Genomic DNA, 26,539 nt, shown 5'->3' with positions numbered 1-26,539 from the left:
GACAAATGGCAGAGGCAAGAGTCCATCGTCATCTACTAGACGTTGTCTCTACAAATGAAACCCAAATGTGTAGCAAACATTTTATTTACCATGAATGGGCCTAAACCAATTTTCTAAGGATGGCAGGGTAGAAAGATGGGAAAACCTGAGTCCTGTATAAAGTCACCGAGTTCCTGAGTTAGCCAATTTTAGAACTAGACTGTTTCCATTCTTCTTATTAAGACAGTTGATAAGAGTTTTCTATTACTTAATGTTGAAAGCATCCTAACTGATGTCAAAGATGGGGAAGTAGTTGGGGTTGAGGAACAAAGGAGACTCACTTTATTAGTAATGTTTTATTTAACTAAGAAAATGCAAAAATAGTATCAATTGTCAAGCCTGCTAGTGGATAGTTATTTGCTCCTCATTCTCTAATTTTAAAAAATCTTTAAAAATAAAAAGGAAGTAAAAGTGACAGATGAATTGTATAAGCATCAGGAACAAAGGTGTGGGAATGATGATTGTCATTTGAGGGGTAGCTGGGAAATATTTCTTAGCAAATGAATCAAGAACCAATTTGTATTCATTTAATAAATACTAACTGGGCTTTTACTGTGTGTAAGCAACTGTGACATTCAGCTTGGGACTTATATTTGAAATCACTATGGTTATTGTTTTGGTTTTTTGCTTGTAAAGAACATCTTAATATATTGGTATGTGTCTTCAGTGTTCTATAGGATAACTTCCCATATGTCTACATTTTACTTATTTTTATTTTTTATTAAAAAAAATTTTTTTTACATTTACTTATGTTTTGAGACACATAGAGACACAGAGCACAAGTTGGGGAGGGGCAGAGAGAGAAGGAGACACAGAATCCAAAGCAGGCTCCAGGCTCTGAGCTGTCAGCACAGAGCCGAACGCAGGGCTTGAACTCACAAACCGTGAGATCATGACCTGAGCCAAAGTCGGACGCCCAACCAACTAACTGAGCCACTCAGGTGCCTCATCCGTATGTCTACATTTGAAATTAATCACTTCAACACTATATCCAAATTGGGTGAAAAACCTACATAACCATATTTTGCATGGTTGTATTTATTTATTTAAAGTTTTTATTTATTTATTTTAGACCCCCCCCCCCCCACACACACACACACGCACACACACACCTGGGGGGAGGGGGTGGAGCAGAGAGAGAGGGAGAATCCCAGGCAGGCTTCACACTGTCAGTGCAGGCCCTGATGTGGGGCTCATGAATTCATCATGAATGAGATCATGACCTGAGCCAAAATCAAGAGTTGGATGCTCAACTGAATGAGCCACCCAGGCACCCAGTTTTGTGTGATTTTAAAAACATGTTCGTTCTCATCATTTGCCTAAGTAAAATTCATAAAACAAATTATTGTTACCTCTGGTGGAAGAGTGATCAGAACTCTCTGACCCCTAGTTATATTATTCTGTATTTGAATAGTAATTGTACTCAGTTCATAAATTATGACATCTATGTGTTTCTGGTTCTAGGATGTAATAATTTGAAGAACGCCAATTGCAGTTGAAAGTTTAGGCATACCTCAGAGAAACTGTCAGTCCAGACCACTGCAATAAAGCAAATATCGTAATAAAGCAAGTCAAATGAATATTTTGGTTTCCCAGTGCATATAAAAGTTATGTTTACACTATACTGTAGTCTGTTACTTGTGCAATAGCATTATGTTTACAAAAACAATGTATATACCTTAATTTTAAAACTTAATTGCTAGAAATGCTAACCATCATCTGACCTTTCAGTGAGTTGTAATCACTGATCACACATCACCGTAACACATATAGTAATATTGAAAAGGTTTGAAATATTACACAAATTACCCAAATGTGACACAGAGACACACAGTGAGCAAATGCTGCTGGAAAAATCACATCATTGCCACAAACCTTCAATTTGTAAAATAAAGCAAACAAACAAAAACAAAAAACATACAGTATCTGCGAAGTGCAATAAGGCAAAAGCAAAGTAGGATTAGGTGACTATGCATCAGCCTCGGTTTAAGACCTGAGTTAGCTCTCCTCCTTCTCACTCTAATCTTGGTCAAGTCACTTTCCAAGCTTCAATCTGGGGAAATAGTAACAGTTTGGGGTTTGTCTGTATGTAATGGAAACCTCAAATTAACAATGACTTTAAACATATAAAATTTTATTAACACACATAAAAATCCAGGGATCGGTAATCCAGGGCTGGCATGGCAGTTCCATAAAAGCTTCAGAAAATCCAGGCTCCTTTAAGCTCTCTGCTCTGCCATTCCTAGGGTGTGGCCTTCATTGTACAAGATGGTTGTTGGAGTGTCAGTCATTATTCAACCATTAGGAAAATGAGCACTCTTTCCTCCTATAAAAACTTTCACATTCTCCAGCCTCCACAAGAGACTGAGAAATATGTTTCTTCTGAGAGGAAGGAGGTTAGAGAGGTGTGTACAGAAAAGGAACAGAGAGAACAGAGTGTAGAAAATTATCCAAGAAACAATGTGAGAAGAATTCCAATAATTGAAAGGCTTGATTTCAGATTGAAGGAGTGCACTGAGTGTCCAACCCTGTGATATGTTGAGATGCTGGAGGTAAAGTGAAGATTCTGAAAGCTTGCAAAAGGGGATAAATACATACAAAGGAATAGGAATTATAATGTCTGACTGCTCAAAGGCAGCACTGAAAACTACAAAACGGTGGAAGAATGCCCTCAAGATACTGTGGGGAAATTTTTCCTATAATTTAGATGTGTATATCTGTCAAACTATCAATCAAATGTAAGACTAGAAAAAAGACTTTACAGACTCCAAAGTCCTTTAAAAAATCTCCCTACACACCTTTCCTAGGGAGCTCCTGGAAGATGTGCTGTATTAGTACAAGGGAATAAACCAAGTAAAAGGAACTCATCATTCAAGGAAACGGAGGGATCCAACACAGCAGAGAAACAAAGGGATCTCAGGATGATGGTGAAGGGAAATTGTAGGTCAGCTTTTCAACTGGCCTAGTGAGCAGAAAGATGAAGGACTCCAAGAAAGAGTTGAAACGAATAGAGTATCTGATATATTTAACTATATTGAGAGGGAATTTTCCTTGCTTCTAGGGAATCCGGGAATGAATTCGTGAGAGGTATACATCAATAAATTTAATAGATGAACAAACTGGATGGTTATTAACTCCAGGAAAAGCCAAGTTTAAAAGAAGGAAGATATAAATATTATACATTGTTTGCTTTAGCTCAAAATAATAATTCCGTGGTTATGATGCCATTATGTTGCATATTGATTTAACCAAAAATTGTGGTGTTGACCCTGTTGAGAGAATGGAAGGAGAAGTGTGGTGTTTGGGGACAAGATGGGGAAGCAACATGTAAAAGAGCTAAACCCTCATTTTCCCCAGTAGTTTGTCAGTAGATTATTCTTTAAACCATAGAATCAAGAGACAAGAATATAAGTTATTAACTAGATGTATTTTGGGTAAATACCAAGGGGAAAAAGCAGCTTAAAGTGTTGAGAGTAACTGGCTCTGGGTCTAGGAATTGATGTAGAGTGAAGGTGTTAGCTAATAAGCATGTCAAGTGATGTTTTTACTATCAGGTTTGTAGAGCAATTCGACTTTTTAAACCATGGACAAATATTATTTAGATAAAAATAAACATTAATTTTTGTGTGCTTCATTTATACAAAACATTTTTATTTGTCAACCAATTTAATACAATTCAGTGAACATTTATTCAACGCCTGCTAGGTCATTGTACGAGAGAGAGGCATGTAAACATGTGATTAGAAAACAAAGCTCCCAAACTGTGGATAAATACCGATACGTCTTACGGAAGCACCATCAGTTCTGATCTGGGACTCAGGAAAGCCATGGGTAGATAGAGGTTTTGCACTGGGCCTCAAAGGATGAGAGGAATTTGAATGGGAGATTAAATGCCAGCTGTGACCAGGGTTGTCAGGCCCCACCGTGACTGGAAAAGTAAATGTGTGTAGGAAAGAAGTCTGGTAGAGCTGTGGGAGGCTGTGTTGACTTCGCTGCCTTTCCTAGACATTTCTATTAGTCATTTTTTCCCGAGGATTTACTCCTCCCTGCCCTATCACCCAGACACTCTTAATTTCAGCATGGACTTTACTGTGCTGGGTTAGGTGGTAGTTCTCTCTCTGCTGGCACCCTGCCTCTTAAACTTTTGGTCTAATTTACAGAAGGATAAGGGAAGGAGGAAAAATCTTGCTTTCACCTGGCCAGATGTGGATTCCTGGAATGTAAAGATAGGAACTTTCTTCCCTGACCTCACAGGCAGCTAGATACGGCTGTTACCTTTTTTGAGTTTCTGAGATTTAAACAGTCATTTTTGCAGTTTGGACGTAATTCTTAGAGCCCTTGAGAGTGATGTAGGACATATCTAATTGTTCGCAAAGAAATGTAAGAATTTCATAACTGTAAAATAACTTATTCCTGTTATTTGTCAGAAGTGCTCTTCAGAAGTAATTGGGCAAGTGTGTGTGCGTGCGCGCGTGTGTGTGTGTGTGTGTAAGAAACATCCTCCAAATTTAGCTTTGTATGCCTGGATTTGTTTTATATTGTTGGGTCCATAAGAGGAAAGGCTGACTTAGAACTAAATAGCAGAGCTAAACCATATGTTTTATACCAAATTAGAAACAGGTGAAAGTTGTTAAAATCCGGCAAGCGCTTACAAAAGCTTTAGACTCGAGTTTGTATTAAAGGCAGGTGGTTATATGTACAATAAAAAGCAGTCACCAGCACACCAGCTTATTGATACATATGTGATTGATCTTTTTGGATAAAAACAAGGAGGAGTTAATAAATCACCGCACGTAGCTATAAAGATGTTTGGGCTTGAAAGCCCAGCCTGTAAGAGCAAATGTGGACCCTGAAGGAAATTTATGAAGCATAGATCCTTTTAGCTTTACTTAACAGCTAACATCTGACTGACCCAGGGGGACCATGGAAATTTATTGCTGGGCCATTCAAATATTTAAGCTGTTGTGTGATGTAGAACAGGTAAAGATTAGCCCAATAACAAATATGAGGCTATAAAATAAAATGAGATTTCAATGACTTGTAAGTACTTGTCAGAGGTCAGCTCTAAATGACTGGTCAGAAATGGGGAAAACTTGTTGATAATTAAAGCAGATTGATTATGACAACCTAGATGTTAGCAGAGGTTGCTGTCACACCAATGATCCTTGGAGTTTCCTCCTCCTGTGAAATCCATTCTTAAATAGAATGACTTTTAGGGGCCACTAAATTGCCTTTTTGTGCTCTGAAATTGGGTCAAATGACAAGTTGAAGCAAATCCTTTTGCAATTTCAGAATTGAAATAGGCCTTTCTCAAATATATTCTAAATATATGGAATTCCTAGAACTCATATTCATTTTAGAAAACGGACTTTAGTTAACTTATGTTTGTAATTTGAACTTTGACATCTAGAAAGCGGGTAGAAGTTTTTAGGCTTTATGATAAATGATCTAAAATTAACCTTTAGAACTTAAGTGGTTGACAAGTTTATGTACACAATTATTGAAAAAATCAGTTTAGTGAAATTAAGTGGATATTTTTTAAAACTTACGGGTTTATTTCTATATTTTTATCTACTTTTCTTTATATATAAATCCCCAAAGTAATAAATGTATGTAATATTGTTACTAGGACTTCGGAAGTTACATTTTGGGTTTTAACGAGGTCTGTAGTTATTGGTGTTAACAATCTCTGCCTTTTTGACTTAGCTGTAAACCCAAAATGTTGTCATGTAAAAGCTAGATTTGGCGGTTTTCAAGGTGCCAGCTTATCCAGCTTATTCATTCAGTTGATGAATTTGGTAATAATTTGGTTCATGAACATCTGACTTGTGAGATGAAGAAGTCCCACACATTTTATAGAAGTCTTGAGTAAATGAAGTTTACAAAATAATACAGATTTACAAAATGGGTTTATTACTAGAGGGGGAGAACGGTGTAGAATTGAAAGCATAGGATTGGGAGTCCAACAGGCATGGGTTGGAATCGTAAGTCTACCACTCCACGGATACATTCATTCTCCGTCCATTCCACAAGTAAATATATTCCAGATGCTGTGCTCTAGGAACTGGGGTACAGTATTAAGACTCAGCCTCACAGTTTTCATTCTTATGAAAGAGTCAAAGGAATAATCAAGCAATTACAATTGCTGCAATTAAAAGGTACTGTGTTAGCACACAGGGTTCTGTGCGAACGTAACTAATCCAAACTCTGGGCAGGGGTGAGGTGGAATAGAGTGGGAGTTGGTGGTTGTCGTTGAATGTTAAGAAAGACTGTGTGACCGTGGACACCTCAGTATGCCTGTAGGACAGTTGTATTGTATGGATAATATATACTAAATCGGATACCTCATGCACAGTATATACTCAGTAAACCCAGTCCAACATCAGCATCGGTATTGATTGCTGTTGTATTGGTTGTGCTCACTGGCTCTTTTACTCTACTGCTGGAGGGCACTGGCTCATATTAATCCACAGTAAACACCATTCCGTAACTTGAAATTTCCTTCCCACCAACGAATTTTTCTTTTGAGCAGAGTTCAAAGCACCTTCTAAAAATAGGAATTGGCTGTCTAGGTATATTAAGGTTAAGAAAGAATGATGAAAATATTTCTGAATCCTAAAATTTTTTTTTTAATTTAAAGGGCTGTATATCACTTAGATACTCATTTTTTCAATATTTAGTTAATTTTTAAGATGTTTATTTGTTTATTTTGAAAGAGAGAGAGAGAGCAGGGAGGGGCAGAGAGAGGGAGAGAGAATCCCAAGTGGGCTCTATCTCATGAACTGTGAGATCATGACCTGAGCTGAAATCAAGTCGGACACTTAGCTGACTGTGCCACCTAGGCACCCCGATATTTAATTAATTTTTAAATTTATTCTTTATTCATTTATTTACAGATATTTGTCAAATACTTACTGTGGCTAAGACTTTGAGCTTAACACTTATGTCCTCAAGGAATTTATAGTCCAATAGAGAAAATAAGACTTTCGTGTAAGCAACTAAGATACAGAGTAGGAAGTACCAAGTGTATAAGAATATTTTGTGATGTCAGGAGGGAGAAAAATGAATAAAATATGGTATCTCCCATTGTGAGACTTAGAAATAGGTGTGGGATGGGCACCTGGGTGACTTTGTTGGTGGATCATCCAGCTCTTGATGTAGGCTCAGGTTATGATCTCCTGGTTCGTGAGATCCGTATCAGGCTCTTTGCTGACAACACAGAGCCTGCTTGGGATTCTCTCTTCCCCTCTCTCTCTGCCTTGCCCCCGCTCTCACTCTCCTCTCTCAAAATAAATAAATAAGCTTAAAAAAAAAAAAAAGGTGTGAGATAGGTGAGGCCAGAAAATAAGGCACAGTAATAATAATAATTGAATGCCCGCTGTATCCTAGTAACTGTGTCAGCTCTTAGATTTTTTAATTCAGTTTTCACAGCAGTCCTGGAAGATTGGTATTATTAAACCCATTTTAGAGATTTGGAAACAGGTTCAGAGCAGTATGCCTAAATTCACACTCTAAGTAGCAAAGCTGGAATCTGAGCCGATGCCTCTCTGACTTCCAGAGCCTTCTATCCCCCTTCTATTTTTCTCCTCCTCCTCCCCCCACCTGGAAATAGGTACTCTAATTAAATAAATAATTTTGATACAAAACATTGAGTACCTGTTCTGTTCCCAGCGCTGATAAAGAAGTGGTTTACAGAGAACCTGCCATTAGGTGCACTGATGTATTTCAACAAACCTACATTATGTGCACACTTCGGGAAGTTGTCTTTAGAAATTTAAAATGGCGAATGGTCTGTCTTCCAAATCCATGTTCCAGATGGAAAAATCTTCTGGCATTACCAAGTATAGTGGGTTTATGCACCTTGCATGTTTAATTGTAGGATTTTGTGGGTTTTTTTTTTTTTTAACATTTACAGATTTTGTGGGAAACAGGTGCTGTTAAACTTGGGCAAATACAAGATGGCTGTTAATGTTGTGGAATGTGATTTTGATTTACTTGGCAGAATTTTTATTTTATAAAATTGACTATTAAAAAAGACATGGTTTCCATCCTTTAATTTTGTTCTGTTCACTGAAATTTGCCTGTAGACTGTTTTTCAACAGTTACCAAAAGGGTGTGGAAAAACTGGAAGGTTTCTGCAAGGAAATTGATATTGAGTTCTTTAACAGTTTCCACAACCCTGCTGCTTACCAAGTAAAAAAAAAAAAAAAAATAGGGATTATTTTTAACCTTCTTACTGAAATTATTTGGAATTCTATTTCCCTGAAATTCCATTCTCTTTTTAGTACAGCTCTAAAGAACTATATTTAATATTGGCAAAGAAAATAATCTGATGTAAATCTTTTCATTACATGATTTCTCCTTTAAAAACCTGTGATGGCATCTTATTGCCTGTCATATCAAATGTCATCTCTTTTGACTGGCATATGTGATCTCCTATTATATAATCTCTCTCCTTTTTCTCCCCCTAGAGGAGGAGGAGGAAAAATCACTCTTCTCATTCTCCTATAAAGACTTTGATCACTTCTACCCATGAATGAGTTCTACATTCTAGTATCTGTTTGCTGCTTCTCCTCTAATGTATTATCACTGTCCTTACTTACTTCCTAGATATTTCCTCTTTGCTTTCTGAAACCCCTCTTCAATGCTTGTAATAAACTCAAGTCTTCAACCCCTCCACCATATTAGTGTGTATGCAACTAAGATAAACCACTGAATAGACAACTGCTGGATACACGTAAAATAAGTGACTCTCTCCTAAAAGTTTCACTTACCCTAGAGCCTTCTTTCTTTTTTTTTTTTTTAAAAATTTTTTTTTTTCAACGTTTATTTATTTTTGGGACAGAGAGAGACAGAGCATGAACGGGGGAGGGGCAGAGAGAGAGGGAGACACAGAATCAGAAACAGGCTCCAGGCTCTGAGCCATCAGCCCAGAGCCTGATGTGGGGCTCGAACTCCCGGACCGCGAGATCGTGACCTGGCTGAAGTCGGACGCTTAACCGACTGCGCCACCCAGGCGCCCCTACCCTAGAGCCTTCTTAATGGGAGACTGTTTCTTGTCTCACACTGCCCATATCTTTGGGTCTAGAGCAGGTGGTATCCTCTGTGTATCCTGATGTCAATTTAAAATCATTTCTTGGGATAACCTGGGTGGCTCAGGCAGCTGAGCGTCCAACTCTTGATTTCGGCTCAGGTTATGATCCCAGGGTTGTGGGATTGAGCCCCGTGTCAGGCTCCATGCTGAGTGTGGAGCCTGCTTAAGATTCTCTCTCTCTCTCTCTCTCTCTCTCTCTCTCTCTCTCTCTCTCTTTCTCTCTCACTGTCTCTCTTTCTCACATAAAAAAAATGCATTAAGATATATAAAAAAAATAAATCATTTCTCAGTGGCATGTACCTAGTGTTTTTGGCACTTGGAGTGGATCATTTTTAATACTGTTTCTAAATGATAAAGTTATGTTTAGTAATGATCATGAAATGAAATAATAATAATGGCAAAAAAAGAAAAGCAGAAAATTGTCTTTGATTGAAAAAATGTATATATTTGCTATTTTATTGAACACAGTTTTGGGGTGTTCATCTTCAAGGAACAATTTTAAAGGTTTGTATATCACTGTATCTTGTTTAAGGCCAAATGCAGTATTTTTGTATCAGAATAACCTTATCTAAAACTCTACACTGGAAAAAAGATAACGCAGAAAAAAATTACACACTGCCGTCATTGTTTATTTTGAATCTACCGTTTAAACACAGGAATACGTAACATGGAACAGTTTGGAGACACAAACTGTGCCCAGAACATTCTAGACCATTCAAAATGTAGGAGTGGAAATGTGTAGCTCAGTGCACTTAGCTGGGCTGACTGTATGACTGGGAGCTCTCTGAACTAACTTCCGTATAGATACAATGTTTATTAGAGTGTAAATAAGGAAAATATCCTGATTTGAAACTTGCAGATACATTGAAATGAAACCGTCCCTGCAGAAATTGTTTAGAAACTAGACCAACAAAAGATTTTTTTCTGGGAGGAATATTTATCATTGACAGTGTTTAGATTTTATTGGCTCCTAGTGATAATAAAATGAGGACCAATTTTTGATCTATTTTATGATCATTTAAAAAGTCGCTACAGGGGTGCCTGGGTGGCTCAGTCGGTTGAGTGTCTGACTCAGCTCAGTCATGATCTCACAGTTCGTGAGTTCGAGCCACACATCGGGCTCTGTGCTGTCATCACGGAGCCCGCTTTGGATCTTATATCCTCCTGTCTCTCTGCCCCTCCCCCACTGGCGTGCATGCACACGTGCTCCCTCTCTCTCTATCCCCAAAATAAAATGTCACTACATATATTATACCCCTTTATAGACTGCCCCCCCCATCCTGTCCTTGATAGGCCACTACCTTTACTCTTCTCCTTAGTAGCTCCTTACTCATAGCTTCTCTCTTGTCAGTATCCTACATGCCCCTATCTCATCACTCTTACCTCTAATCCACTTAGCTGCTAGGGAAAAAATCGAACAATTGGGAACACTGGTTAGCACTTTGTATTCACGTTCATCCATCTCAGTTGCTCTACTGCATCCTAGATACCTGGTTCTCCTGCCACATGACCACAGCAAACCCTCTCTCCTTTTTCCCCGTTGCCAATTTTCCCTTTCATTCCTGATAAATTGCCTCATTTCTGCTTTCACAGAGAAAATAGAAACCATCAAATCGGAATAACTCAGCTTCTCACCAAAATGCCTCAGAACCTTTTATTATCAGTAAAAACAGTTTTAAATTAAAAAAAAAAAACCAAAGAAATAAATTGACATTTGAACTTACATAAAAGAAGCTTTTATTGTCATCTCCATCATCCTCAGAATGCCCTCTACTTCCTCGATCTGCAGTCCTTCAGCTGCACCCTCTGGAAATGCATCTGTCTAATCAACAAGCTCTCCCATATCTTCAGACTCTTGCAGCTCAGCCCACTTCTTGCTGCACCTGACTTTTCACTGAGGACTCCACTTTTTCTGTAGCCTTTTCACTGGTAATTATCCATTTTCTTATATGCTGGGTATTCAGATTGAGGAGGTGAGGTCAGGGTGTTCTTGCTTCTCATTGCTTTTTCTGGATTCTTACTTCTCTATTCTGTTGGTAAAGTAAACATCCAAGAACACTTCTCCTTTGAGACATATGCCCTTCAACTACGCCACTCTGTCCCCTACCCATCTCTCAATTACAGTGCCCTTACTCTTCTATTTTGGCAACTGAGAAACAGAGGAGACAGAGAACACAGGAAAGAGAAACACTCTCTTTATTCAAAGTATTGCTATTATAAGTCACTAAACACCCAAGTGGATGAGCCATCGAACACCCGGCTCTCTCATTTTCTTGATCTTTGTCACCAATGAACTCTTGCATTTCATTGTTTTCATTTACTCCCATGGTTCACTCCAAATCACGTCATCATTTCAGTTCACATCCCAAATCTGATTCAGGCATCTTGCTCTCTGATGACTACTTCCTCTCCTTCAGCTCATTGGTTCAGCCACTTGTTCATCGCTCCTCTTGGCGACCTTCAGACCCTGGCCCCTTTTTTACAGTTTAGATATTATGGCCCATTATTTTAGTAACACTTTTGTCTTGCTCCCTGTTGCTTTTTGTCATCTTTACAGCCCTGCCGTCCATTTTCTCTGTACTTGCCACATCCAAGCAGATGTCTAGAGAAAGTGACACGATAGCACCGTTATAAACTCATGATTAATTACCGCTTCTGGACTTCCAGTAGTGCTCAGCAGTTCTGTTACATTTCTTTATTCAAGTTGTTCTACCATTTGATCAACCTTCCATTTGGTTCGGCAAAACAGACATTAAGAGTTAACGCATGATCCCTCCCTCTCCATCACTCTTCACTTCAAGCCATCACCAAATCTTTATGATTTTATTTCCTAAAAGCCTTCCAAATTGGTCTCGTTGTTGCCATATCTAATACTGTTGCCTTTGTCCAAGCAACCATGATCTCTCACCTACATTACCGCAACAAGCTGGTCTCACCTTCTCCAAACCTCATGAGATGGAGAAAACCACGTGAGCAAAATAAGGCTGCACATAAATCAGGCAGACAGGTCAGATCACTTAGGCCCCGAAAGCTGAGGAGAGGAGTGGAAATTGAAGACAATGATTAGGAAGCAGGGCTGAGAAGTGATGTGATAAAAAGGTTGTACTTATGGGGCACCTGGGTGGTTCAGTTAGTTAAGTGTTTGACTCTTGGTTTTGGCTCAGGTCATAATCTCACAGTTTGTGGGTTTGAGAACAAGAGTTTGTGAGTTTGAGCCCCACGTCGGGCTCTGCGCTGACAGTGTGGAGCCTGCTTGGGATTTTCTTTCTCTCCTTCTCTCTCTGCCCCTCCCCTCTCGCTATTTCTCAAAAATAAATAAATAAACTTAAAGGAAAAAATAAGGTTGTACTTACATGGGTAAAGAATAATACTGGCTTCTAGTGAGTAGACAGGAACGCTGTTAAAACATCCTACAACGCACACAACAACAAAGAGTTTTCCAGAGTGGCAGTGGAATGGAGAGATAAGAATATTTCATAGGAAAAATGATTTGTTGACTTGGTGAATCATCGCAGGTATAAAAGACAAAGAAGGTGGGTAAAAATTAAATGTCATTCTAAGCCTGAGTAACCGGTAAGAGTGATGGTAGAAAACTAATCTGGACAGGAAAAAGCATGTTAGTTTGAAGTAAAGTTATGGACTCAAAACATACTGAGTATGTATTGTCACATGTTCTACAAATGCATTGAGCAAAAGTGATCTTAATATGCACAGTAAAAAATTTGAATTAACTAGGGGCGCCTGGGTGGCGCAGTCGGTTAAGCGTCCGACTTCAGCCAGGTCACAATCTCGCGGTCCGTGAGTTCAAGCCCCGCGTCGGGCTCTGGGCTGATGGCTCAGAGCCTGGAGCCTGTTTCTGATTCTGTGTCTCCCTCTCTCTCTGCCCCTCCCCAATTCGTGCTCTGTCTCTCTCTGTCCCAAAAATAAATAAACATTGAAAAAAAAAATTAAAAAAAAAAATTTGAATTAACTATAGCCATATCCTCATCCCCAGTTGAGATTTAAAGCACGCTCTTTTGCCTGGATTTTTACTGTAGTGGGTCTCCATGTTTCCTTTCTTGCTCCCCTGCAGTTTATTCTCACAGAGTAGCTGGAGTGTCCATGACTAGAATTTGATGTGGGACTTTGAAAGTGAAGGCAGGAAACTATCACCAATTGGGAGTCCTTTATAAAAATGTCTAGGTTGGGGAGGAGAGGGTAGTGCTTATAACAGTTGTATCTTTTTTTTTTTTTTTTACTTTTATTTATTTTTGAGAGAGAGACAGAGACAGAGACAGAGACAGAGCACAAGTGGGGGAGGGGCAGAGAGAGAGGGAGACAAAGATTCCAAAGCAGGCTCCAGGCTCTGAGCTGTCAGCACAGAGCCCGACACAGGGCTCAAACCCACAAACCATGAGATCATGACCTGAGCTGAAGTTGGACACTTAACCGACTGAGCCACCCAGGCGCCCCACATTCGTATCTTTTTAAAGTAAGAATGATTCAAAATCACTTTCTTTCACAATTTTTTTCTAAATTCTGTGAGATTCTTTGTGTATACATGCACACACAACACATATAAAGACCATACATGTGAATCTTTTTCTTTTCATTCCATTTACTTGCACTTCAGTAGATCTACTTTGTAGCCTTAGCTATTGCCCATCATGATGACTCTTTGGCATTATATTTTCATGGCTCCTGAAGGAAGGATGAAGTTACATTAAGTGTATTTACTTTTGCATGTTCAATATTATAGAATCTTGGAGATGAAGGAGGTGTATTTCATCCAGTCTAATGAGTCACCCAGTGTTTAATCCGTCCTCCCTTGTCAATTTCTAGGGCTGCTATGACAAATTATCCCAGACCTGCTGGCTTAAAACAGCAGAAAGTTACTCTCTCATAGGCCTGGAGGCCAGAATTCCAAAAGTAAGGTGTCAGCAAGGTTACACTCCCTTCAAAGGCTCTAGGGGAGAATCTTTCCTTGCCTTTTCCAGCTTCTAGTGGCTCCAGGTATTCCTTGGCCTGTGGCCGTGTAACTAATTTCTGCCTCCATCTTCATATGACCACCTTCTCTGTGTCTCTTCCTCTGCGTGTCCCTTGTACAGACATTTATTGGCTATAGGGCCCGCCCAGATAATTGAGGATGTTGTCATCTTAGAATCCTTAACTTAATTGCAGCCCTTTTTCCAAATCACATTCACAGGATTTGGATATGGACATACTTTTGGGGGGCCACCATGCAGCCTGTTAGGCCCTCTGAGTATATGTCCGTTATTTGTTGCCCAGCTCCTAACTGGCTGCCTCTACCCAAGATCTTTTGGATTTTGACTAACTCTGGGGTGAAGTCAGTTTTCCTGTAACTTTTACCATTGACTTCAGTTCTCCCTGTCTGAAACCATGAGAACAAAAACATCTCTTTTTCTCTCAGAAAGCCCTTCATTTGTTTTCTCGGAGACTTGTCTGCTCCAGACTGAACACCTCTGGTTCCTTTAGCCGTTTGTCTCAGAACCATAGCTCGCATCCTCTTAATTATCTTGGTTGTGCTGCTTCTCTGAAGCACTCAGAGGTGAGTAGAAAGAATACTGAATTTATCGTTGAAGACCTAATACTCAGGTCATGTCTCTTCCGCTAAGTAGATGATCAAGGCAAATCAGTTTTCTTTTAAATAACAAAAACACTGGACCACTCTACTTCACTGCATGCTTTTTATAGTCAAATGAGATTGTTGCAAAACCTATAAGAAAGTTTCAAATTATTTATCCACATGCTATGTTGAAAAAACAAAAACAAAACCGACATTAACTCCCAGAACTGAACACAGATCTCTCAGTATAGTCTGAACCAGTATATGCCAATACCATGTTTCCTAATAATCTGCTTTGTTTCTGTTAATACAGCCTGGGATCACAATAGCTTTTTGGTAGTCATGCCATGGCTCTTTATTCATACTGAAATTACTGTGTACTCAAGAGCTCCAAATCATCTCCACACATAATCTATTTATGCTTTCTAATTCATTGATACATACCATGTAGAGTCAGTGAATTTTTCGAACAGTTTGGAAATACAGTTGAATTTGAAATGTATTTCATATCGATCATTTTAGTTGCCTTTTCTGTAAGTTTTATAATAGGAAATATAAAGTTCTTCCTCCAGTTATTTAATGTAATACCCCCCCCCCCCTTTAATGAATCCTATTTTTGACACTAAGGACATTTTTCTAGTTGTACTTGAATGACCACATTCTTATCTAAACCTTCTACAGTTGCTAATGTGATTCTCTGTCTGTACTGAATTAAGATGCCTTTGATTTGTATCTTCCGTCCTGATGGTAATAGGTTTTACCCATTAAAATGGATTTCATTTTTCTAGATTGCTTAATAGATCTATAAATCTATGTACTTTTGCAAAGTGAGATGAATGTGTAGTAATTATAAGCTGCTATACTGTTCAACTTGAAGTGACCTCTTAAGAATTTGAAAGCAATATAAGATGTGAACTCTGTCCTCATGTTTGATCTGTCTTACAATTGCACTGTTTGACCTTGGGCTTCAGTTACTCTTCAGATTTGTTTTAATGTTACGTGCACACCTTGTGACTTTCTATAAAGAAGTCCCAATGAAGTGATAAAGTTGATGTTGTGAGATCCATTTTTTAGGAATTTGGAGACCTGGTTTTCAATGATACTTATTTCAATGTACTCTTCTAACATTTGAAATAGTTTCTGTATTTATAAATTGAAAGTAGAGATACACGTTGGCTTGGAGAGCTGTGCAGATAGCCTTATAGAATAACAACTACATAGTACAGTGCTTTGGAACTCTAGTAGGTTCCTTCCAGAGGGCCCCCATGGTGTTATGTCTTTGCAGTTAGGTAGTTCCTTTGCAAGCTTCCTCATACAAATTTGGATGATTCCCAGACGCACTGTGAAAGCCTGGTGTTGCACTTTTGTTTATCCTGAATTTGCTGTCATTTTTATGTATCTCCATTTAGGGCCACACCACATTCCTAGTTTATTTTTTACTGCTTCAATAAATACAGAGCTGTATGTTCTTAATGGATGTATGAAGCATTTGGTGTTCCCTTACTAGAGAATAAAGACAGTTCATGACCTTGCTCTTTCCCCAGTGCCTATAATTTAAATTTTTTTTAATGTTTATTTATTTTTGAGAGAGAGAGAGACAGAGCACAAGCAGGGGAGGAGGAGAGAGAGAGGGAGACACAGAATCCAAAGCAGGCTCCAGGCTCCAAGCTGTCAGCAGAGCCCGATGCGGGGCTTGAACTCGCAAATCGCGAGATCATGACCTGAGCCAAAGTCAGACACTTAACTGACTGAACCACCCAGGAGCCCTGTCAGTGCCTATAATTTTATAGCACAACAAATTTACCTTTTAGAAACTGTATGTTATCAACAACTCTCAAGAATTTAATATAAAGATTTTTTAATTCTGTTTCGTTTATATTTTCTAGAAAACAATATCCAGCAAACTTTATGGAATGTACCTTTCCTTGGGCAATTGAAATTGAGAATATCCACTAATTGTTACCTTCCATTCATTTCAGTAGGATTATTTTATTTTTGAGAATAATCATACATTGCCAAACTCAGGAAGGTGAAGTTTTCTTCTTGACCCTAAGTTGTGATTGATCTGGATTTGTGTATTTACTTCCGAGGAAAAAAAATGTATGCTTAGTTTGCAGGGATAGGAAAAAGGAAATGGGGAAACTTATTCTCTAAAATAACTCATCATCTTGATAAAGATCCACAGATCTCATGCCTTTGTTATTTCAGTAAGTCAGGTTAAAGTCTTAGGAGAGCTCTGTGGCGTGAGTATATTGCTTTGGAGAAGTAACACCCAAATAGCCACCCATGTGGGTGTGAATGAATTTTTGGTGAATTTTCACTTCTATTAGTACTGTCGATTTGACTGGCCACCTTTCAAGAAGCAGAAATCTTATATGTTGCTTTCAAGTCTGATTTTTTTCCCCTTAATCTTCTTTTCCCATATAGTAGAAGCTGAGATGTCAGATCCAATGTATTAGAGGAAAAAACTTGTAGGATCTTAATTTTGGCATGGTAAATTTGTGATATGTAAATATGAAACACAGTGGCCTCAACTCCTTGGGGTTAGTGGGTCACTTTTTTATATATTAGTCCCTTATTGCATGATCTACTCAGTTTTTTGTTTTTTTAAACAAAGCAACCATTGATCTGGTTTGACTAATTATGAAGATAATAAGGTAATAGATTGCAACACCTATAAGGAATTTAGTTCAAGTCTTCAGATACTTATGCCTTATTCAAGGAACTTCTACCTTTGTCAATAACTTGGAGGTTGTTTTACTCAAACTTTGGAAAAGATCTGATCCTGCTTAATTTTTTTTTTTTTTTTTTTTTTAAGGTTTCCATTATATCCAAAAGGAGGGGAGAAGTTACAATTTGATTATGGTGTCTATCTTCTGAACAAAAATATAGCACAGGTAAGTAAGTAACTTCTGTCCTTCTCTACTTCTCATATACAACCTACTTCCTTGGATTGCTAACCTTCTTTCTTTATAAATAAGTACTACAGTTCACTGTTCTATTTAAGCAGTTACAGTGATAACGCAAAATTCTTTTTTGGCTACAGTTTTATTTTATGTCATTCTAAATACTACTGAGAAGCAGTGGGTACAAATTGAAATCCTCCTACTAAACTCAGAAACCCTTTACTGAGTTGTGTCCTGCTGGTACACTATACTTGAATGTGTGGGTTTGTATCTTTTTGCCTCTGTACCTTTGCACATAGCTTTCTTCTCTTAGATCACTTTCTTCTCTTAGACCACTTTTAGGGACTCATTTTGTATTGGGAGTTGTTTATGGAGTAAGTTTTAGTGCCTTTGGCCAGCCTTCAATGGTTTCCTCACCTTACTATGCAGGAACCAAAAAGAAAGACCAACCATGTGGTCCTTCCAACCCATCTGGGGCTTTTGTGGCTCTCTTAACATCAGGCCAGTTAGTACCTCATTTAAATAATGTCTTTCCATATGCTGTAGAAAGACTAACAGATGCTTCAGTCTGCATTTTTCTGAAAGAAATGCACAACATTTCTTTGGCATACTTGACTAAACTTCACGAGGTAGACGTCCCATAAATTTTCCAGTTGTAAAGGAAGATCACCTTCAGTGCTTTGTTTTTATTTGGGCATCCTTCCAATTAGAATATCATATGGATCAGTATCCACGGTTTGGCTGTCACTTAAAGACATTATCAGCTGTATCCTCAGACTTTTTTTTTTTAAGGAAGCAACAAGGTTTGTGATGGATTTGTTTTAAAAGGTTGCCTTTTATCCATATGAATCTAAAGACTCAATGAACAGTTCCCTTATTCATTCCTGACAGATCTAGAATCATTCCTCCATACGGTGTCATCTTTGCCTTTCTTCCCCTCATTCAGTATCAGTTTAGTGGGTTTTTTTTTAATTTTTTATTTAGATTCCTACCCTTTTGATAATGGATCAAATTTGTAGTTTGCAGTCCTCAGTTCATCATTGTCTTCATAAGCTCATACTCATTGCCCTCTCAGCCATACCGCTTTATTATTATTGCTGTTTCGGCCCATTCTTTACTCCAGGTCGGCAGCCTTGCTCGCAGTCTCTGGCCTGTGACTCATCTTTCCATGTGCTATTCTTCCCACACCTGATGCGTTCCCTCTCTCCATTTTTGGATACTAACGTATCTTAGTCTAAGACATGGGACTTCAGGAGTGCCTGGCTGGCTCAGTTGGTGGAGCATGGGACTCTTGATCTCGGGTCATGAGTTCAAGTCCCACATTGGGCATGAACCCTACTTAAAAAAAAAAAAAAATAGCACTTTAATTCCAAGGCTGTTTTATGCTACTGATTATAGTCATTATACTATGAAAAAAAGCAATGCTTAGACAGAACTGGTCAGAAGTGGCCTAAGAGTGCATTAAGGGAGAAGAGGTCTAAGTAAATTAGAGGGTACCTCCAGGTGAAGTCAGCCATGTGGAAAGGGGCACATGGATACTAGAGTCCAGAGTCTGGGGGTCAGAATGCCAGGAAGGTTGGTAGAACTAAGTTTTGGTCTGAATTCAGAGGTCACTCTCTCCTTGACGTGTTTTCTGTTTCTTGCTCTAAGTACCTACACCCTAAGGTCCAACGTCTGTTGGAAGATTCCAGGTGAAACGTACTCCTGGATTTCCTCATAAATCTCAGCTGCAGACACACATACACACACGCACACACACACACACGCACACGTACATACCCATGCAAGTATACGCACATTTAATTACTTCTCTGGGCCCAATAGGAATGCCTATAGATGGTATAAAGAGGTGTTAGGAATAGCCCAATTTACTTTGACAAAGTTGGAGGCTGACTGTATACAGTGGAAAATTTGGGAAAGTCAGCCCTTTATCTCAGACTCTCATCCCTAGTCCTGTTCAGTCCTCACTTTGGAGCACTTCTCAGGAAGCCTCTGATTTTATTCTTAAGTGAACTGAGTCCACAAGCATGCTGAACTAGCTTTATTCATCTGTTTAAAATATGGGTTACTTCCAGTTATTTTGTATCCTCTGCAATTTAATAGTCTTGTTGAAAATTTGAGAGATTACACTATGTGTGCATTTAAGATTGATACGTTAATTACTTTAAATCCTGAGAGAGAAGGCATCTTGCTCTCTGATGTTTTTTCTTCACTGTTGTGGCAGTTTTAAAAGGAGATGACAATACGCTTTTTATAAACAGATTTTCTTAGGTTTCAGAGTGCATTCAGGAAGCCTCTTCTGACAATTTAGAAAGAAACTTTTAGCAAATTTGTGACCTTTAACCTTTTTTTGGTTCAACTCTGTGTGTTTCATCTTTAACCGTTTCTCTGAGAATGTTTCATTTTGTCTTTGGCTTTAATGCCATCATTTTGTTACGTTTCAATTTGTAACAAATCAAAGGGCCATTAATTAGTTTGGCCCCTAACCATGTATTCTATCAGTAAAATATTGCCACCTTTTTAAAGATTTCTTTTTCTTTACCTACATTCTAATACATGTTGTCAAAGGAGAGTTTGTCTTCTCAGCCAGCCTCATTTATACCCCATCTCTAGAGATGTGAACAAATCATACTATTAAAATGGCCCCACCTCAGTAATTTATAAGCCACGTTAGTGGAGGTGGATGAAAGCATTGGCATATGTTAAAGTGCCAGAGAAAAAGGAGTGAAGTCATTTAATACTGCATCCATAACTTGGTTGAGGATTTGAATAGTCAATAGGACCTTTCATCACAACCAGAAGTAGTAGTAAAATCACTTTTTTGGTAGAGGAAATGACAGAATTTAGTAATATTTGTTACTTCAGTATTTGGGATCAGTCCAGCCCGTTTTGAAAGCACAAGCTTAGAAAGACAGGCCTTCAAGTAGAAATCCTCAAGTGTTGTTTGAATTGCTGAGAGGATTGGTATGGCCTGTTTGCCCTCTTCCTGTCATTGCGGTCTAAAGGTATGTGTGTGTGTTCTGTGCTGGGCTTTGAGAGTGAATAAAGCAGAATGTCTTGGTTTTAGTACCATTTAGTAATATTTTTCACGTGTCAGCCCCTTTGTCTGGAAATAGCTTCCTTTGTTGGTTAACGTGTAACCCTGTAGGAACAGGCCTGGCAAAATTCAAGCACAGTATAATCATCATTAGTTAAAAAAAACAGGTTCTGGGGCCCCTGGGTGGCTCAGTCAGTTGAGCGTCCAAATCTTCATATCAGCTCAGGTCATGATCCCAGAGTCGTGGGATCAAGCCCTTTGTTGGGCCCCTTGCTGAGTATGGAGCCTGCATAAGATTCTCTCTGTCCCCCTCTGCCCCTCTCCCCTGTTGCATGTGCTTTGTCTCTCACTCTGTCTCTCTTTCTCTCTCTGTCTCTAAAAATAATAAAATAAAATAATAAAATAAAATAAAATAAAATAAAATACCAGGTTCTGCCATAATTGTCAGTGAGTTTATAAGTACGTTGTGTTAGAATTTGTGTATAGCACAGTAGTTTGCTTTCAGTTTCCAGAACATAAACAGTAGTAAATAAAAAAATTACAATGCTTTTGCCTTAAATTAATGGAGAGTTTTATAGTTTGAAACACACACACATACACACACATACACACACACACACACACACACACATACCCATATGACCCTCATTATCGCCTACAAAGTGAAAAGGGCAGCTAATGTTAAATGAGTTTGAAGACAGTATGGCTGTTGACATCTGTCACTCCGGTTAGGATCACATATTCCAACAGGTGTGTCAGAGATTCCGTTACTTCCATATACTTCATTGTTCTGTGTACAGTTGACCCTTAAACAACATGGATGTGAACCATGAGGGTCCACTTATATATGGATTTTTTTTCAGTAAGGACAGTAGAATATGCGTTAATCAACTGCTTATGTTATTGGTAAGCCTTCCAGTCGATAGTAGGCTATTAGTAGTTAAGTTTTGGGGAATCAAAAGGTAGATGCATTTTTCAACTGTGTCGGCAGTCGGCATCCCTGACCCCTGCCTTGTTCAGTGGTCAACTGTATTTCCATCCTAAAAGTGCACACAAATCAAAGAAGGTGACATTCTCAGATAGGAAAGGGACTGAATGTTCATTGAGTAGAGGCAACTGTTTTGCACATTATGATATTTCTATTAGTAAGCCCAATGCTTGAAACACTATAAAGTCTCAAAAGATGTTGAATGAATGAATGAATGAATGGTGATACAGCATCATCACACAGTTAAGAAACTGAGATCCAGAAAAATCATGACTTCCTTAAGATTGATGAATTGATTCAACAAGTATTTTGTCACACTTTTACCGTGTGCTGTATATTCTGAGTCTCAACTGAGAGAGCAGTGCATGAGACATACAAGATCCCTGCCTCATAAATAAGCCAGACACAAAAGCACAAATATTGTATGGTTCCACTTACATGAATTATCTGGAATAGGCAAGTGCATGGAGACAGAATGCATAGAGACCAGGAGTGGTGGGTTGGGGGGAGGGGGAAATGGGAGTTATTACTTAGTGGCTACAGTTTCTATTTGGGGTGATGAAAAAATTTTGGATGAAGATGGTGTTGGTAGTTACAGAACATTGTGAATGTAATTATAATGAGCCTGTGTTATACACCTAAAAATGGTTAAAATGACACATTTTACTCAATATATTTTACCAGTTTTAAAAATTAATATATTAAAAACCATTGAATTCTATCCTTCAGATGGGTGAATTATATATCACAATAAAGCTATTTTTAAAAAAGAAAGGAACCTATGTCATTAAACTTACAAGCTAATGGAAAGAGACAGACAGTAAACAAAATAATTTTAGATTGTGGTTAAGTGCTGTAACCGAAATCAATTAGGCAGTATAATGGGAAGTACCTGGAAAGGGACTTGCTCTAGATAATGTTGTCAAATAAGCCTTACTGAGAAAGTGATACTGAGCTAAGACATGGAGCTGACAAGGAATCAGACATGCAAAGAGCTAGGAAACAGTGGAGCAGTTTGTGCAGAAGCCCTGATGTAGGCAAGAGCTTGTTGTTTTTAAAGAAAGGTAGATAGCCAATGTGATACGAGTATAGTAAATAAGGGGAGAGGTAGCCAGGAAGCATATCATACAAGGCCTTAGAGATTATAAAGAGTTTCAGTTTTGTCTTAAATATAAAGGGAAGCCATTGAATAATTTAAGTAGGAAAGGGACTTGATTTGATTTATTTTTTCAAAGGTTGCCCTAGCTGCTATCAAGGATTATGGAGAGCTAGAATAGTAGTAAGTTACCACTGGGGTGCCTGGATGGCTCAGTCGGTTAGGTGTCAGACTCTAGCTCGAGTCATGATCTCACGACTTGTGGGTTCGAGCCCCATATTGGGCGGTGCAGAGCCTACTTGGGCTTCTCTCTCTCTCTCTCTCTCTCTCTCTCTCTGTCTCTCTTTCTGCCCCTTCCCTGTTCATGCTCTCTCTCTCTCTCAAAATAAATAAATAAACTTGAAAAAAAAAGAGAGGGAGAGAAGTAAGGTACTACTTAGAGGGCTATTTCAAAAGACCTGATGAGGGTTGGTGGTAGTTTGGACTGGGATAGTAGGGATAGAGATGGAGAGAATTGAACAGTTTTAAAATATATGATGGGTGGTGCTAAACATCAGTAATCATCAGGGAAATGCAAATCAAAACTACAATGAGATATCACCTCACTATTATCAAAAAGACAAGAATTGGCAAATGTTGGTGAGGATACGGAGAAAATGAAACCCTTGTGCACTGTTGGCAGAAATGTAAACTGGTGCAGCCAGAATGGAAAACAATATGGAGGTTCCTCAAAAAATTCAAAGTAGAACTACCATATAATCTAGCAATTCCACTGTGGGTCCCTAACCAAGGGAAATTTACTTTGCCTTCATTTACATATTCATTGTAGCATTATTTACAGTAGCCAAGACATGAAAACAACCTAAATGTCCATCAGGGGATGAATGGATAAAGAAAATGTAGTATGTGTTCACACACACCACACTCCGAAAAATTATTCAGACATTGATAAAGAAATCGTGCCATTTGCAACAACAAGTGGATGGACCTTGAGGGCACTGTGCTAAGTGAAACAAGTCAGGTAGAGAAAGACAAATACCAAAGGATCTCTTTTATATGTGGAACCTTTTTTTTTTTTTAATTTTTTAATGCTTATTTTTGAGAGAGACACAGAGTGTGAGTAGGGGAGGGACAGAGAGAGAGGGAGACACAGAATCCGAAGTAGGCTCCAAACTCTGAACTGTCAGCACAGAGCTCAATGTGGGGCTTGAACTCACGACTGTGAGATCATGACCTGAGCTGAAGTCAGATGCTTACCTGACTGAACCCCCCAGGTGCCCCTATGTAGAATCTTCAAACAAAGATCAAACTCAGGTACAGAGAATGTTTGCTGGTTGCCAGAGGTGGGCGGGGGGTGGGGTGGGGTCGGGTGGTGGTTTAAGAGGTAGGTAAAATGACTGAAAATGGTCAAAAGGTAAAACTTCTAGTTATAAATCCTGGGGATATAAGCATGGTGACTATAGCTAATAATACTCTATTATATATTTAAAATTGCTAAGAAAGTACAAATCTTTCTTGACTTATGATTGGCCTATGTCCTGATTAAACTCATTGTAAGTTGAAAATACCATGCTGAAAACTTATTTAATACACCTAACCTACTGAATGTCATAGCTTAGCCCAGCCTACCTTAAACGTGCTCCGAACACTTACATTAGCCTACAGTTGGGCAAAATCATCTCATACAAAGCCCATTTTGTAATAAAGTATTGAATATTTCATGCAGTTATTGAATACTGAAAGAGACAAACAGAATGGTTGTATGAGGACAAAATGGTTGTTAAGTGTATCAGTTGTGCTCTGTGCCGCTGCCTAGCATTGTGAGAGGATCGTATCACAAGCCTGGGAAGAGATCAAAATTCAGACTTAGAACTATGGTTTCAAATGAATGTGCATCACTTTCACACTATCCATGACCCACACCATTGAGAAATCGTAAGTCAAACCATTGTAAGTCAGAGACTGTCCATGCATCTTAAAAGTTCTCACCCTAAGAAGAAAAATGTGTAACTGTATTGTGATGGATGACTAGACTAATTGTGATGATAATTTTGCAATATTACATCTATCAAATCATTATGTTGTACACATGAGACTAATAGAATATTTTATGTCAATTATATCTTAATAAAAAGTAATAAAATCATGTCATGGGAGATGAGCTAATGGATTGAATGTGGGAATTGAGGGGAAAGGACTAATCAAGAGGGACTTCTAGGGTTCGTGTACGAGCAACTGGATGCGTGAAAATGCCGTTTATTGAGATAGGGAGGAGTCTAGGAGATGGGGCTAGGGAAACCAAAAGTTCTGCTTTGGAATTGTTAAGTTTGAGTTATCTTCTAGAAATCCAAGTACATTCATCAAGTAGTCCACAGGGTATTTGGGGCCAGAACTCAGGGCGGGGAGGCCAGTAGTGGAGATAAAAATTTGGAAGTCATCAATATAAAGATGGTATTTAAATCCATGGAACCACCATGTTAAGTTTCACTTACAAAATTGATTTCACCACTAAAGAATAAAAATTTTATCATATTTTCCAAAACTATGTCTTTTCCTACAAACCACAAGAGAATATAGCACAGCGTAGCATACAATGTCTAGTTGTGTGTATGTTAATCAGTGTGAATATCTAAACAATAATAAAAACTAAGTGAACGGCAAAAAAAAAAAAAATTAAATCCATGGAACCAGATAATATCAAGCAGGAAGAGAATGCAGAGCTCAAAAGAGAGAGACCCAAGTATGGACAGAAACACAGAATGGGATTTGGTTCTGGGAAATCACATTTAGAAGTTGGGTGGAGGAAGAAGCAGTAGCAAAGACTAAGGGGAATGACTAATCAGGTATGGAGAAACCCAGGAGAAAGTCGTCATGTGGAAACTAAGAGAAGTAAATTTCTAGAAGGGAGGAGTAATCCACTATGTGAAATCCTGCTGTAAGATGATGTAGCCAGCAGACTTGGGAATGTGGACGTCGTTGACAAGAGCAGTTTCAGTAGATCAGTAGGTGTGTTGAAGAGTGCATAGGAAGTGGAGAAGTGACATTGATTGTAGACACTCTTCTGACGTGTGTTCTGTGAAATGAGATAGATAAATGGGCTCATAACTGGAAAAGACCGGGGTTAAGGGAAGTCTTTTGTTGCTTTTTAATGTTTGCTTTGTGGTAATGTGGAGTTGCTTATTTTTTAAGATGGGAAATATCAGGCCGTGTTTATATGCTGATGAGAGTGATCAGATAGAAACAGAATAGCAATACAAGATTTAAAAAAGGGATACTTGAAGGAGTAGTCTTAGAGAAGGGGAAAGGAAATAGGATATAGAACATAAGTGAACATGTTGGCCTAAAATAAGAAAAGGGGACATTTTCAACACACGTAGCTTAAAAAAAAAAAAAAAAGGCCAGTTACATTTAAGAATGCCATTGGTGAAGCAGTATAATTATTAATTATATGAAATCTTGACCCTTGAGTACATATCTTTTCAGTATTCTATGTGATGGAAAGGGAAATATACGTAAGCACTTCTGCTGCCTGCTGAAGTATAATGGTGTTTCAAGAAAAGGACTTGTGCAGTTGAGTTGCTAATAACTAAACTACCTGATTTTTTCATGGAACACCATCTTTACTTGAAAGAATAACTAAATCAACAAACTATACAGACTTAGGTATTTTTAAAATACTCTTTCAAAAATGAATGAAGTGAGCCTCTCAAAGGAAATCAGCTGATGATAAAATTTAAGATTTTAAATGAGAATCGGTATTTGGAAAACTTGTGTTTGCCCCCATGAGATTGATAGCTTTCCATTCCTAAGGAT

The 26,539-nt window shown here is 38.4% G+C and overlaps 1 protein-coding gene across 1 annotated transcript in view; it reads left to right on the top strand.

The window, feature by feature from the left end:
- Positions 1–26,539, top strand: part of UVRAG (UV radiation resistance associated) — a 297,766-nt gene that overhangs the window by 198,042 nt on the left and 73,185 nt on the right. The window contains exon 13 of the mRNA XM_047877056.1: positions 17,518–17,596. Within this exon, the coding sequence (XP_047733012.1) occupies positions 17,518–17,596 (79 nt within the window). The remainder of the gene's footprint in view (positions 1–17,517; positions 17,597–26,539) is intronic.

This window comes from Prionailurus viverrinus, chromosome D1, assembly GCF_022837055.1.
Source record: "Prionailurus viverrinus isolate Anna chromosome D1, UM_Priviv_1.0, whole genome shotgun sequence".
Lineage (NCBI taxonomy): Eukaryota > Metazoa > Chordata > Mammalia > Carnivora > Felidae > Prionailurus > Prionailurus viverrinus.
Note: the sequence above shows the minus strand (reverse complement) of the source record. Positions and strands in the feature narration are given on the sequence as shown.